The 15,576-nt window shown below is 53.8% G+C and overlaps 4 protein-coding genes across 4 annotated transcripts; 1 reads left to right on the forward strand and 3 right to left on the reverse strand.

Moving 5' to 3' along the window:
* Positions 1–3,014: 3,014 nt before the first annotated feature.
* Positions 3,015–5,390, forward strand: BDZ99DRAFT_486486 (uncharacterized protein; the record flags this gene model as incomplete). Its single annotated transcript, XM_033722778.1, has 4 exons — positions 3,015–3,472; positions 3,534–3,723; positions 3,786–5,315; positions 5,370–5,390. The coding sequence occupies 4 exons, from the start codon at positions 3,015–3,017 to the stop codon at positions 5,388–5,390; spliced, it is 2,199 nt and encodes a 732-aa protein (XP_033580106.1).
* Positions 5,391–7,366: 1,976 nt separating this feature from the next.
* Positions 7,367–9,880, reverse strand: BDZ99DRAFT_250598 (SPRY-domain-containing protein). The gene is made up of 6 exons (XM_033713671.1): positions 9,067–9,880; positions 8,794–9,017; positions 8,618–8,745; positions 8,299–8,563; positions 7,708–8,238; positions 7,367–7,623 (listed from the first exon to the last, which is right to left on the reverse strand). Exons 1-6 carry the CDS (start codon positions 9,792–9,794, stop codon positions 7,493–7,495), a joined length of 2,007 nt encoding a protein of 668 aa, XP_033580107.1. The 5' UTR covers positions 9,795–9,880; the 3' UTR covers positions 7,367–7,492.
* Positions 9,881–10,888: 1,008 nt separating this feature from the next.
* Positions 10,889–11,843, reverse strand: BDZ99DRAFT_486488 (uncharacterized protein; the record flags this gene model as incomplete). Its single annotated transcript, XM_033722779.1, has 2 exons — positions 10,889–11,291; positions 11,470–11,843. The coding sequence occupies 2 exons, from the start codon at positions 11,841–11,843 to the stop codon at positions 10,889–10,891; spliced, it is 777 nt and encodes a 258-aa protein (XP_033580108.1).
* A 1,949-nt stretch (positions 11,844–13,792) lies between these two features.
* BDZ99DRAFT_343087 (uncharacterized protein) lies at positions 13,793–14,812 on the reverse strand (the record flags this gene model as incomplete). Its single annotated transcript, XM_033714398.1, has 1 exon — positions 13,793–14,812. A coding segment is annotated over one exon (1,020 nt), but the record flags the coding sequence as incomplete, so codon positions are not given.
* Between the last annotated feature and the right edge of the window lie 764 nt (positions 14,813–15,576).

Raw genomic sequence — 15,576 nt, forward strand, 5'->3', positions numbered from 1 at the left:
CTGGGTGAAGGTAGCCACAATTTATATGCAAACTATGGTTCAAATCTCTTGCTATCGTGATTGGAGTAATGCCATGTGGTTCTCGGGTACTGAAATTCCTCTCGCACTTTGCGACATATCCACCCATTTTACACCGGCTGTACTACCTCACCAACAGACGAACCTAGTCCAGTATCTACAACACAGACTTTTCCATCATGGAAACTCTACCAAATCCCAGCCACTTCTCTCGCCCCAGGTGAATTGTACAACCTTCCCAGGGGCCTGGCCGTTCGGCAACGTGGGCTGCTCAGAAACTGGGGTGTGCTCATATCTGCGCATTTCGTTCTCAAAGCTACGCGACTCCAGTTTCGAAGCAGTCCCAGTCTGTTCAAATTCTAAGACGGAAACGGAACTAGGCCCGTTGAAGGTTTGTGACAAGAGAGGTGAAGAAAACTGCTTATTCCAACCACGGTGGGAAGCGTGATGCGTTCATGGTCCAGACTTGCAGAATTCGTCACCGACGGACCTAGCTATCCGCTAGCCATGGAACACTTGAAACAGTGATGTTCTATAATAGAAGGATTCCCACGCCCCATCTACGTTCGTTGAAAGTTTGATGTCCAAAACACGATCTCTGCCTCTATTCTAAGCTTCAAATGCAGATCGCGGCCAGACTCTTAACTAACGTACGAATGTCTGTCACACAAGAAAGTAGCTCAACTACAACCAAACGAGACGATATCTTTCCGTGCTAAATGTCTTCGTTAGTCAAAGCGTTTAGCATATATGGCATTCTCCTCTACAAATGCCACACTCCGGCTTCGAATTTAGACACTTGAACCCATTTCACGCCACTTGGGTGGCTTTGAGGCAATACTCGATTGAAGACATTTGATGCGGAACCATCAATCAGTTCGGCCTAGAATATCCGGGAAGGCTAAGAGGTTGCCTTGCAGCCGCCCTAGGTTACTGTTTGCTGCCCTTGCTTTCTCCACTTGTAGCACTGCAGCCTGCTCGAAGATACTGGAAGCCCAAGGCTGTGAATATAAAGTGGTGAGTGTTTGCTGTTCTGCTGTAGCGATCAGTAGCTTGTACAAGGCCGGTAGTTAAAAGTAAAGCGATCGTCTGATAGCGTGGGGCTGCTAGTGCGCGCGACGCGACCACCTGCGATCTGAGCTTGCTTCGCATTCACCGGAGACACCACCACACCTCGGCGGCCTGGAGGTTCGCAGGACACGCTGCTACGCCACGTCCTCAGCCTTGTCCGCTCTCTCACTGTCCTTCACCCTTCTTCTCTTCAACCTTCTTTCCAGCTTCTTTAAGCCACCCTTACGAGCCCGAGACCGGATCTCTACTGACCTATGTCATAAGTCCAAGACGCCTGTCGACACAGGCCACAACCTCCAGCAATGGCGACCCCTCTCTACGACCACAATCTGACCCCAAATGCCACTGCCGACGAGATAGTCGCCGAGATAGAGTTCGTCGATGCCCTGAAATTTTCTGCCCTCGAACAGCCCAACTACGATGTAGATGATGTCGCCCACCTAGATAACGTCCTCGGGGACCTTCAACGACGCCTCGAAGAAGTCGACAGAACCACCCAGCAACCCACTGTACCTTCGAACTGGCAGGAAGGGCAATGGAACGGACATGGATATCATAACGGATTCACGCCTCAAGCAGACCTTGCCAGCCCTCTGTCTCCTCCTAGCGGATCTTTCGCCAGCTCAGTCTCCTCGTCCCACTTTGAGCCGCCTGGAGCTGGCATCTCGACACCCTTCGAGTCGCCTGGAGTCTCCTTAAAGCGGTCCCGCACACTCTCGACGTACGGCCCGAGCCACTCAACTAGTAAACGCCACAGCTCCAACCCAAGCCCTTCTACAACTAGTCCTCAGAGCCCCTTCTCTGTCGATGACGACGACCTGACCGACTTTGAATTTGGGAGTGCTGTTTCGAGGCCAAGAAAGGGCGAGGCTGGCTTGCCTGGTTCCTATGGTACAAATGGTCGGCAATCTAGTGTCGGGTTGGGGTCACGCCAACCTTCACGGTCTGGAGCAGGGCATCCATTGAGTTCTATCAAAGTTGAGAATGGACCTTCACTAGGACGCCCTACCCAACTTCCCACACGGCCGCACCTGCAACAGCGCAAACCATCCCAGCTCGGTTCTGTTGTCGCATCTTCGTCTTCCTCGAATATCAATAGAATACCGTCTATCAAATACGATCATGGGACTTCACAGAGTCCTTGGGACTTGGATGACCTGGATGACTTTCCTCCAGCTCCGTCCGTGCAACCCCACGGCAGCGCTTCGAATGGCTTCCATAGCCAGAATAACAATTCAATTCGGTTTGGCCAGAGTAGCTTACTCGGTACTTCTAACTGCAATGTCGATCCTAGTGGATACGATTATGGCTCCTCGGTCTCTCGTCAACAACACGAAGTAGTAGACTTGACGGATGACTCTCCCACTGATGGTGCCCAGGACGATCCAATCATGACATGGTCTGGAGGTAATGAAAACAACCTTCGCAACGGGGCCAATGCAGGAAATGCCAACAGTCTCACAGCATCCAACGGGTTTTCGGCGTATGGAACCATGCCTGGCGCCTTTCCCAATGATCCTTTCATTGATCTTGATTCGGCATACACAGGACAGCAGACTAACAACGGCCCGTTGCGGGGGCAATATACTCTAGCCCCTGCATATAGCAACCAAGGCAGTCAACTGGCGAACACTAATCAGACTGGGGGCTTTGAGACGACCGATTGGATGACGCAAGATCAATTTCCGAGGCTACTAGGAGTTGGTTCGTTGGAGCTCCAGTCTACGTCTACGACAGCTTTCCCTCCCGGCCCTGCATATGACCGCCCTCAACCTCCGCACCATGGCCTTCTAACGAGGATGGGACTTGGTAATCTAGAGGACGAGTACTCCGTGAAGTCGCCAGAGGAGCTAAAGAAGCTTCTCGAAAACATACGACCGGACGAGGATCTGCCACCAGAGCTGCGTGAACAGACTCCGACACAGATGGACGCAACATTGATGGAGCATCAAAAATTAGGATTGTCCTGGTTGAGAAAAATGGAGGAAGGCTCCAACAAGGGTGGAATCCTAGCGGACGACATGGGCCTTGGAAAGACTGTACAAGCACTGGCTTTGATTCTTGCGCGACCATCCGATGATTCTCTTCGCAAGACAACTCTCATCATTGCACCGGTGGCACTGATGAAACAATGGGAGAAGGAGATTAAAACCAAGGTCAAGACTCACCATCAGCTGAAAGTGCACGTCTACCACGGCGCGGGCAAGAAATGCAACTTCAACAGACTGAGGCAGAATGATGTGGTGCTAACTACTTTCGGTACCCTGGGAGCCGAGTTCAAGAAGAAGAAAGAGCTGGTGAATCGGATGGCAGGCCAACAGGCCGAGAACCTTGCTGCTCTGGAAGAGCTGCCTCTCGTTGGGGAGAAGTGCAAGTGGTACCGGTGAGTTCGCTGCTCAAACCAATCCTTATCGCGTTAGAAAGATGAACTGACTTCTTCGTAGGGTTATCATCGACGAAGCCCAGTGTATCAAAAACAAGTCAACTCTCAATGCCCAGGCTGCTATGGAACTGCAGTCGATTCATCGCCTCTGCATGACGGGTACCCCAATGATGAATAGTGTCGACGAGTTGTACTCGCTGATCAAATTCCTACGCATCGGACCTTACGATGAATGGTCTGAATTCAACCTTGTACGTTTTCTCCTTCCTGTATCATGCTAATCACTGCTGTTCAAACGCTAACCTACTTGCAGCACTTTGCTAGACCAATAAAGAGTACCAACAACAGCGAGCGCACTAAACAGAACGCAATGAAGAAGCTTCAGGCGTTACTGAAAGCCATTCTTCTTCGTCGCACCAAGAGCTCGCTCATCGATGGCAAGCCCATCATCACAATCCCACCTAAACATGTCCACCAAGTACAGGTGACATTCAGTACGCCTGAGCTCGAGCTTTATAAGGCGCTAGAAAGCAAAACGCAGGTTACCTTCAACAGATATCTCAGGCAGAATTCTGTGCAAAACAACTACGCCAACATCCTGGTTCTTTTACTTCGCCTCAGACAAATGTGCTGCCATCCTCATCTCATCAACGATCTGAGTATAAACACGTCGGTCAAAGACATTCCAGAGAACGATCTGAAGGCTATGGCAGCCCAACTCGGCGATGACGTCGTTGCGCGGCTTAAGGGCCACGAGGGTGAAGGATTTGAATGCCCCGTCTGTTACGATGGTGTCACGAATCCGACCATTTTCATTCCCTGCGGTCACAATACTTGTTCGGAGTGTTTTACCAAACTTGTCGATCCGCAACGAGCTATCCAGGCTGGCGATGAGCGAGCGCAACCTAGGTGCCCCGAGTGTCGCAATGACATCCGACACGACAGGATCACCGACTTCCAGCACTTCATCAAAGTCCACATGCCAGAGAAAGACGACGACGCGAACTCGGGTGACGACGAAGATGGAGACTCAAGCTCGGATTCAGACGAGAGTGAAGATGATGAAGATGAGACACTGGGTGGCTTCATTGTTGATGATGAGGATGAGGGAGTCACCGACAACGATCAGGGTGATGCCGACGAGTCGAAGGTGCAGAAGCCCAAAGGCAAGGGTAAAAAGTCTAAAGGAAAGGGAAAGGCCAAGGAAGCCAATTCAGGAAAGTCCTTGAAGTTCAAGAAAACACTCCCTCAACTCAAGAAAGAATCTATGCGCAACAAGGCCGCAAAGGACAAGTATCTCCGCCGTCTGAAGGCCGATTGGATAACAAGCGCGAAGATCAACAAGACGGTCGAGGTCCTCCAGGAAATCGAGGACAACGACCCCTCCGAGAAGACGATTGTTTTCAGCCAGTTCACGTCGCTGCTGGATCTCTTGGAAGTTCCCCTCTCAGAAAAGAATGTCCGCTACCAGCGCTACGACGGCAGCATGAAGGCCAGCGATCGCGTTGACGCCGTCAACACATTCATGGAGACGACGACGTGCAAGCTCATGCTCATCTCACTGAAAGCCGGCAACGCCGGCTTGAACCTGAACAAGGCCTCTCACGTCATCATCCTCGATCCCTTCTGGAATCCATATATCGAAGAGCAGGCTGTCGACCGCGCACATCGTATGATGCAGAAGCGCGAAGTGCATGTCCATCGCTTGCTGGTGCCTGGTACCGTCGAAGACCGCATCCTCGAGCTGCAAGAGCGCAAGAGGGAGATGATATCGATGGCGCTGGATGAAACAGCTGCCAAAGGCATCGCTCGGTTGGGCCGTCGGGAGCTGGGATTCTTGTTTGTAAGTGTTATCTTCGTGGCTTCGATGGTATACATTAGCTAACCATATGGAAAGGGCGTCAACACTCTCGACTAAACCGGCTCTTCGGCAACTTCTTGTGATCGTGCTCAAGGCGTGCTCATGTCTCAGCTCTTCGCCGACAACAAACACTGTGGTCGTCGTCACGATCCCAAAACTTTCTTTTCTTAGATGTGTTGCTAGTTTCTTTGTTTCTTTTTCCTGACCCGCAGGTGCCCTACATAAGCATGAGCAGCATCTTGCTTTCCAGCACCCTCCCACGTTTCGCATAGCTACCGCTGCTGCGAAGAACAGGAAGGCTGGGACGCCTCACTAACTGTGAACATTTCCCTTCCTCTTTCTTTGTTTTTTTTTCTTTCAAACATCAGTCAAGACTCGAATCCGTCATCATCGACAGCGTGCATCGGACCGGCGGTCCTCTTTTTTTTCAAATTAGGGAACATTAGGCACGGATACGGGGAACGGAACTGGGAAATATGATACCCTGGGCTGGCTGGGCGGTTTTCGGAAGGGCCGTACATACGTAAGGGGGGGCAAATGGTATGGTATGTTCGGCACGGAAACCCGGCGTTTTATATGGGCATTATAATGATTAGGCATGGTTCCATGGTTCATGGTTCATGCTAGGCGGCTTTCATGGCCACGATTCTAGATTACAGCAAATGCATGAAAAGGAGTTCATCGGGTACTTTGTGGTTTGCATGTTTTTTTGCTTCCGTGTGTGTGCGTTAAGTGATTTGGAGTATCGAGCTATCGTCGGCTTGTGGACTACGATGCCTCCTCGCCATAGATTAACTAGTCTGTTACACTCGGTTTACCTGCTGCACGAAGAAGGAGCCCCTCATAGTGTTTTTAAGCATTCTGACTGAAAGATGAGTTGGTTTTTTTTTGGGGGGGGACAGCTAGTAAAACTTCGCGAGAGCTGCCCCTAGATAGCGTTAGTAGGGGTGTAGGTAGATTGTAAATTACATGTGTGCGGTGCTAGAGCCCCCATAGACAGTAGGCAGTAAGAGGGCACTTGTAGTTACCAAGTTGAACCGTGGAAAGCGTTGAGCATTCCTTGGCAAGGGTAGTTTCGAACTGGTACCTCAGGTCCGCCCGATTTCACACAGCCCACGTCATGAGAATTGCCCCAAGTAGGCAAGGCTTGGCGTGACCAGCCAGGGTCTAGTTCAAAGTGGAGCCTCGGGCCCACAGTCCGTCACGTTGATACACAGAAGTTACCTAGGTAGGCAATGCTTGGCGTGACCCGGTGTCGAGCACAGAGAACGATTTTGCAATCTAGACACCGAGTTCACGTGATGCTCGCTCAATTGGAAGTTGTATCCGCTGGCCCCCCCCTTACCACCCCCGGTTTCTGTTAGTACATCGAAGCCTTATAAAGAGGAAAATGTACGGGGGTATCTATGATAAGGCCCTGTAGCCCCAAATACGTTACACCTATGTTCCTCACGTTTCTCACCATCCAACTCCGCAACTGCCGTACTCAAACCTCACCACCGTCCTCCCCGGCTACCTTTAAAATCGCTCGAAAACAATCCACGATATCTGCAGTAAAAAACCTATGAATTTAAAAAGCTTTGATTCTTACTGTCTCGCATATGACTAACCCTCAACCCAACCCAACCCAACCCAACCTACTCATCTCCTCCCTCTCCCCCACATCAATCTCAGGGACCACGGAATCACGAGCTTCTGCTCTCCTTTCCCCCAGTCTCCAGCTTAACCACAAACCTCCGCCTCCCCACCAAACCCCCTTCCCTATATCCCCAGAAACGCCCAGGCAAAAGTCATTTCACTCAGCAACATCGCACAAGAATTACTGCCTCCCCCCATCTTTACGCAGTGCGAAAGCGGTTCACACAAAGAGAAAGGGACAGAGAGAGAGAGGAAAGCCAGCCGCCTAATGCACCTCGATATGCAAAAATCAGATACCTTGACCAAAAAAAAAAGAAACCTGGATGGTGGCGATGGGGATGAGAGGAGAGAGAAAGAGAGAGAGAGAAAAGAGAGGGTAATGTAATGGGGACCCAGCAACACGTACGGAAAACACTACACAAACTTCCGTTACACGCAGTAGAAACCGAGGGAAGGGGATGGGGATGAGGTTAATAGAAACTCTAGTCTGCTCTGCTCTGCTCTGCCAAGCTAGGCGCATTTTATCTCAAAAAGTCGCTGCGGACATTAATGAAAGCGCCCGCGCCGCCGTCCTCGGCGAGGTCCGCGACCAGCACCTCCGCCTGCTGGCAGAGCCGCTCGAGCGCGGCCGAGGAGGATTTGCCTAGTGATACTGCGTGACTATTAGCACATATTTCCTTTTCTGCAACTCCTCCTAGACGAAATAGTCAGAGGAAGGATGGGGGGGCGACATTACCCAAAATCGCGCTGTTTAGTTCCTCGGCCACGGGCACCCTCCCGCTAACATCCAACAACGGCGCCAAGCTGCTCTCCCGCGCATCCGGGTACGCCATCAGCGCAAATGTGTCCGTCAGCGCCTTCTTGACCTCCCGCCGCGGATCGTTGCTGAACTCCGCCTTGAGCTCTTGCCCGTACGTCAGCGTCTCCTGCAGCATGGCCTGGTAGCGTGCTGAACTGTCTGCGGGCTCCTCCGTGTCCATGCTCTCGTTGGCGCCCCATTGGCCGTCGGTGGTGGCGAACTGGTCGTCGAGCTCCATCTGGTGGTCGAAGACGTCGTAGTCGTCAGAGCCGTTGTGTTGTTGCCCGTTGGTGGTGGAGCGTTTCGAGGGGACCGTCAGTTCTGTGCATTTGCGCACCATTTCGATGAATTTGCGGCAGCGCAGTTTGAAGTAGATGTTTTCGTTGTCACGGAGCACGGTTGGGCGGTAGGCGGCCGTGTGTTTGAGGGCTTTGTCAATGTCGCCGTCGAGGATTGCGGCGCGGATTTCTGCGTGTAAGTTTAGCTCTGGTCACGTTCTCTTAGATGTAGAGGAACGGCGGATCTTACGCTGCCGATTTATCGCATCCATGTCTTCAGCGGGATCCAGATGCTTGAGCCCGGGATCGGCATTGTTGGCAAGTGATCTTGACTCTTCCCGGACTTCTTCTGCAAAAGCTCGAGCAGTCTCCACGTAGCCATCGTGAGCCAGATACTGTACAGTGAGCTCGTGGATGAGTGCCGTTTCGTCCATTTGTGGTCGATTCGACTTTGAGCTGTGGCTACCAGACCCATTCATCAAATTTATCTCGCCTTGTATCTTTTCTTTTTCTTTCTATCGAACCATTAGGGCTCCTGTGGAAGTACGCGAAAAGTATTGAGGTCTTACCTTCACGATGCTGTCGATATCGAAGACGAAAGGTGTTTGCCCGAAATTTGCTCTCAGAGTTTCACCGGGTTTCCGCATTCCTACCATGGGATAGAGCTTCTCGTGTTTGATGTCTCTAAATGCAACCCCTTATGCCTGTTAGCGCGTGTCGTGCTGAACCTGCATTTGATATTTACCTATTTCATTTCCATTCTTCGTGAAGAAGGCACATCCAGTGCGGAAGTTTATGCCACAGCCTATAACATCTGTCGTTGTGAACTTGGGTCCAAATTGCTTGCCGGATGTTGTATTTGAGAAGATCATTCCATCGTCCCCATGATATGCCCACGATTCGGGCTCCCAACCTGGTATCCTATTCAACACGACCTTGGAACTTCCGAATCCAATACCAATCATCCTGCTCAAGATGAGTTAGCCTATGGTAGATAACAATTGGGCATTTGCCTCACCCTTCCTTGCCCTTTGACACCACGGTGACCTCAAAGTAGTATATCCCGCACTGTCGCGGCATTGGGTGATCTGTCCGTATGGAAGCCGACTCTTCATGTGTCTTTGCGGGTCCTTGGAAGCGCACCTCCAGTCCATCTCCTTGAACCTCTATTTGGGCGAATTTGTCTGCTTCACTCCATCTGGTCGGCCATGATGCGACGTTCTCCTCCACAAGCGGCGGCGCTCGCTCGATTATATCGTGTGTCATCCCCCGGTGCGACGGCACCATCTTATGGAGGTTGACACTGCTGGAGCTGGTGGAGAGGGACGCTGTGGCGGACGAGTGGTTGGATCGGTGCTCGCGCTGGGCGGCAAGCTTTGCCTTGTGCGCCTCCTCCAGTCTTTCTGCATGGCGGGAGCCTTTTAGGTATGATGGTACGAAGAATGATGAGGCCTGTTCCTCATGTCCTACGACGCCAAAGCCGTTCCCCATGCTCCCAAACTGGCTCGCGTAGGTGGGCAGCGGCCCAGCGCTCCTCCCCCACGGCATAGACATGCCGTTATGATGACCATCCGCTTCTAGTGACCTCGAATGGTTCCGGGCGTGGCCTGAAGAGCCGTGGTGTGGTGCCGCTTGTCCAGATGTCGCGTTGGAGTTGACCAGGTGTGAGAAGGCGCCGGAGCGTTGAGGATTGGTCGAAGAAGCTTGGCCAGAGACAACGGAGGCGTACGAAGACCTCCGGAACATGGCGGAGCCCGCAGGATCAGCTGGAAGGTGGAGTTGGCTGCGGTGGCAGGTGTCCTGGGCCGTTGAATGCGGATGTCGGGTAGAGATATGGAAGTATCTAGATGGCGTAGTTGCGGGCAAGTAAAGCGACTGCGGAGGGCAGAATCAACGGCACCTGCTGCTCTGTGCCGCGGCTACAAGTCCAGGAATCTTGGGCATGGTTTGGTAAACACAGCTCGCGCAACACGTGTGGTGTATGGGCGACACAGACGGTGGGATGAGGTGCTCGAGTCGGTGGTCAACGGACCTGCGCAGCGGCAACAGATGCGGGGAGGTCGTCAACAATGACACCCTGCCAGCATACACAGCTAATATTTACTTGGTTCAGTGCAGAGAAGGCAGGATGTCAGTCTCAGAACAAGTAAGAAATCAGTCAAAGACACGAGCTCAGGCGTCGAATGCTCATCAGCCCTCGTGACCGTCACCATGTCCAACGGTCGCCGGTTATTCACGTCGTCAAGTGACAGCGAAAAGATATGTTTGAGATGCTGAACAGCGCAGACGCATGCCACGCGTACGAGGCATTCACGTCTACACTTGAGCCTATATTGCCTCTATCTAGGCTCTTATGCCGGAAAACATAAAGCGACCCAGCCCATTCAATGCAGGCCAGACTGCGTGACTTATCACTCACATCGCTATGGACCTTTTCCCTGTGCCCGAAACTCCTACTGCCCGTATCCGCAGCCTTTTGCCTTCACCAGACGCCGAACAGATGCTGCCAGTAAACCCATCTAAAACGACAAGTGCAGAACAAAATGATCCAAGTAAAAGCAAAATGCCCGTAACAGCTTCTGTTCCGAATGACCTAAGTAGGTAGAGAAAGTCGCGGATGTGTTCAGACATCCAGTAGCATGCACGTCATTGCTTGCATGTGATTGTGAACAGAGGACTGTGAATGGTCAGCATTTGCCAAGTAGCAGGACGTAATGACTCGGGTTGAGACAGCAGTAGCAACATCGTGTGCCTCGCGCTACGGTGCAAGGAAAGCTAAGACGATCAGGAATGGGGGACTGGGGGAAAAGACGAACATACCTATGCTGGAAATCAAGGTCTCACGACACGACCACGGCCGGAACAGGGGAAGAGGCCAAGATGTTGGCATTGAGCGGGACTGGTGTGCTGGAGTCGCCGCCGCTGTTGCTCTTCTCGCTGATGGCACTGCTCTCATCCTTCATCTTCGTGTCGCTAGACGCAGTGGTATCGCTCTTCACGTCGCCATTGAAGTCGACGGCAGGTCGCTTGGGAGCACGCCATGTCGGGACAGTCCAAGTGACGCCCGTGAAGCTCTTGATGGCGAAAGTCTTCTTTCCCCACTTCCGGCATGGCTTTCCAGTGCGATCGAGTGCGCGAAGGCCGGCGTTGATGGCGCCCTGGTTGGCCTTGGGACCAAGCTTCTGGATAGGAGCAGGAGCAGCGAAGGCGCCCTTGGCGAGAGGGTCGTTGATGAGGTCGCCGCTGTGGAATGGTCAGCTTCTGCAAATAAATGGCTCGAGACGTAGAGTGACGGTGTACGATGAGCAAAAGGATGAAGCTTGCAAAAACGCGTCGACCGATTCGGTTAATCGGAGACAGCGATAGTAGAATGCAGCATCGATATCGCATATTTCGCAAGTGCAATGGAATCAATACTTACAGTCGCGGCTTCTTCTTCGGGCCAGGTTTGCCTCGAGGCTTTGGCAGGCCGTCTGGTGTGAGGTTGGCAGCGCCCCTCTTCGAGCCCGGCTTTGGTCCAGGAACGCCCTTTCGCTTTACGCCAGTTGTAGGAGGCGCCAGAGAGCTCGAGGCGGTGGTCGAGTTGGGCAGCAATGGAGTGGCGTTCGACTCGGACGGGTTCTCGGAGGACGACGGCTCGTTCGCGGTGGCAGTCGGAGTCGAGGTCGACGTGGAGGAGGGCTTTCGCGATGTTGAGTCCTTCCGCGTCAGCTCAGGGCTCGCCGGAAACTTGCTGAGCTTGTCGGCAGACAGGGTCAATTTGACAATCAGGGACTTGGTCGGTCGGGCGGCCATCTTGGTGGTGACAGGCGCTGGGGTGGCAGCGGTGACGGACGACATGGTCAAAAGGTCGAGGTTGGACTTGTGGTTGATGATGGAAAGGAGGAGTGGTGATGAGAAGGGTGGGCTTCAGTCGGGGCGCTTGGTCAAAGGCCGTCACAGGCGCGAGCGGCGAGCACAGTGTGCGTGGCTGGACAGCAAGCTGCGGGCGTGAGTCGCGACAGGGCTGCTGGTGTGCGTGCCACGGAGTCTCGCGACGGCGATGGCGTGGGCGGAGGGGAGGTGGTGTGTGGGTGTGGAGGGCGAGCTTTGGTGCGAGGGAAAGGGAGGGAGCGTGGTGTCTTGCATGATGCGGCTGGCATGGAGAATACATCGGCCGCCATCGCTAAGAAAGTATTGGGGGACTCCAGAGAGCCATGGCCCAGCAGGCCAGGTGAAGCCAGGAGACGCTGGGTGCACGGGCCACCCGCGCTCTCCTCAACACCATTCGATTCTGGCGATTCTGGCGATGCTGCATCCGGCGGGCGCTGCATGCGAACTCCAGCCTTTTTGCACGGGCTGCCCGAATTCCCGTCGCCCTCAGCCTCTGCGCGCGCATGCCCGTTTGCGAGGGCTCGGCGTGCCTCCTGCCTGGGCGGCTTCTCTTGCGACACGACTGTGCCAGTCCCTCCGCCCCTCCGGCTTTAGCTGGTTCGGCCCTGCCCAGTCCAGTGAGGCTTATGTGGCAATCCCGCCCCGAATCGTCCCAGACGCGCTGCGAAAAGCAAGCATCAAAGCCCACCGCCATTGTTCCAGAGCCACGTCGGGCTTCACCCGCAACCCTCTTTGTTCGCCTTTGTTCGTCTTTCTTGGGGCAGACGTCGCTTTGTGCCCACGCAGGTACCGCAGCCGCTGCGTCGCGTTATCTCGTCGTCAGCCCACACGGTGCGGCCCTTGCAGCCTGCAATCACAGCGTGCCCTCGCCATCCGTCAGCTCCTCACTACCGTCTCGGAAGAGCCACGACTCGGCATCCGACGCTGCGAATGCGCTCATGTCGCCATGTCCGCTTGTACGGCGGAAGAGCGATTTCCAACCAACCCTCTTACTTCCGCGTGCATTATCAGTACTCGGATATTAATCTCCAGGCTTACTAGGGGTGCCTCGACGCCTTTCAGGAACTCATACAAACCGCGTCGTCTATCTCGGTGAGAAGCCATCATGGCCTGGCTGACGGGTTGAGTTCATCAACCGTGTGTCTTCGAAGCCGGCGTGATCCGTGCCCGCGTCAATTAGCAGCTTCTCCCAAATTCTCAAGGTGCATGCCAGTCGCACAAGCAGTGAAGCCATCCAAGCAGTAGCAAACATACCTTCTCATGTATTTGAATAACCCGGTCACCGCACGTCACGTCAAGCTTATGTCGTCCGTCTCATTCACTTTTCTAGGCATCAGCTCTTGGGCCTCACCTGGAACTTGCCAAATGACAAGAAAAGTTATCACTTACACCATCGAAGGAGGCCCCCCGTCGTGGCTGCGCTGTGGAGGGGACTAGTCGAGGTAGGTATCTGGGGGCGAGAGACGAAAGCAAGTTTTGTCCAATTTAGTCAAGGTGCACGCTATGTCTACCAAAGACTGCTTGACGAGGTTGGTTTCGTAAAAATTGGTACTTAATCGACAGGAAGAGTGGGCGTATATCTTACGTATTGGAAGTTGCAAAATAATATCACACACTCGGAGACGCACTCATACTTCCAATATCTAACACAGTGCTAGGCTGTAAGTCTGGGCACACGGATATAATAGTGCCTAGGTTTCACTCTTGCTCACCGAACACCACCGTCAGCAGTAGCTCAGCCATCAGGTAGCCAACCAGCCAAGACGTAGTCTGACTGTCGCTGCATTAGCCTTTACATTCCATCAAACTCCTGAAATATCTCCAAATTCGACGAGAACGCCCAAGATTTCTTATGGGTCTTGACTCGGACCTATCCAAATATCCAACACGCAGTGCATAACCCCAGGCGCATACGTCTTCACTTTCTCCACATGCTCCAACCTCACGCGCCCTCTGCCTTCCTCCCCCGAGATCCGATCAATCTCCCTCGTAACCTCCTCCGCCTTCTCCCTCATCTCACCCACCGCCATGTTCTCATGCAAATGCACCCAGCCCCCAAGTCCCGGATCCACAGCTCCAACCGCCGTCCTCCAGCTCCCCCGCGACGTCGGCAACAACCCGCAATTCACATGCCGTACCGGCGGCAGCCTGTCCCTCAACCGCTCTATCCTCCCACCCGCATGCTCATTCGACTCCTGAAAGACCAAGAACTCCGCTTCCGGAACCTCCTTTCCCCCCTCCTCTTCCTCACCTCCCACCGCCATCCTCTCCACACCCCACCGATTCATCCCGCACCCCCTCACCAGCCCCTCCACGCTCCACGGATTCAGCTCCCAGCACAGCACCCGCGCCACCCCGGCTCTGCGGTAGCTGAACGCAAAATACCCGATCCCGGCGTACAGATCCACGGCCGAGCAACTCCCCTCCTCCACGGCACCGCGGACAGACGGCAGCCGCAGCACCCGCGCCTTCTCGGCCACGTTGCCGCGCGAGAACATGGTGTACAGCGGGGCCCATGTCTGCGCGATGCCGTTCTGGCGCGCCGTGCACCAGAACGCGTCGCCGAAGTCCGCAGCGGACGGGGCGGTCTGGGTTGCGGGCGTCGGAGCGGGCCCGAAGGCGTTGTGCAGCGGGGTCAGGGCGACGGGGCTGCGGAGGATGTTGGCGGCGTCGTGGGTCGTCGCGGTCTGCAGCGGGATGGGCGCGTTGAGCGCGATGTGGGTTGTGTGGACCGAGGCGGCGAGGGAGGCGTAGAGCTGGGCAAGGCGGCGCGGGTGGGTTTGGAGGGCGGCGAGGAGGGCGAGCCAGGGTGGTGCGGCGAAGGCGTGGGCGGGGAGGAGGAGGAGGGGTGGGTAGACGGAGTAGGTGCCCGGGAAGGAGGAGAGGAGAGAGGGGGGCGGGAGAGCGAGAGAGGAGAGGAGGTCTTGGGGGAGTTCCTGGAGCCATTTTTCTATGGCTGCTATGAGCAGGTTGCGGTTGGTTGGTGCGGGATGGTCTTCTGGGGTTTCGGCATCAGATATGTTGATGGAGATGTCTTTGAGAGCGGTTCCGAGATTGAGGTCATGGAGAACGGCTGCTAAGATATTCTCTCTAGCAGTGCTATCATTTTTCTTAAAATTTATGTATTTCTCGGTTGAGATAGTAGTCGGTATAATGCATCGTCCACCGGATCTAGGACTGGCATCGTCATCGTCATCAATTGACCGGATTTTCGAAGCCCGATTGAGGTGGCCTTGCTGCTCCAATGCTGTTTTAACCAGCTTCACGTGCTTTTGAGGGACGACGAGGGATACAAGATGCTGAACCATGTCGTCGTTCGATGTTAAAGCATGCAGTCGAGCAGACGAGCTACCTAAGTAGTCAGGCTCCCTTGAACAAAAAGTGGCAGTCCACAAATCTGTGCAATAGTGAAAATTGCCTATACCTGAGGTGTACAATTTGCACGCTTGTGTGCACTTGCCTACCACTGCTTGATGCCCTCTACTATGTTGTCAAATAATGTGAATCGACGGTTTTGACCAGCCTGATAGCTCTCTGGGCCGCCTCAGACGGTATTGAACTTTGCACTTTTTGTTCCACGAAGCGTGGCAAGGTGGTCCGAGCTCATCGTGAAAATTGACATTCCTTCACACGAAAGGGCAACCGTCTTCTCGTA

This window comes from Mytilinidion resinicola, assembly GCF_010093595.1.
Source record: "Mytilinidion resinicola strain CBS 304.34 unplaced genomic scaffold BDZ99scaffold_5, whole genome shotgun sequence".
NCBI lineage: Eukaryota > Fungi > Ascomycota > Dothideomycetes > Mytilinidiales > Mytilinidiaceae > Mytilinidion > Mytilinidion resinicola.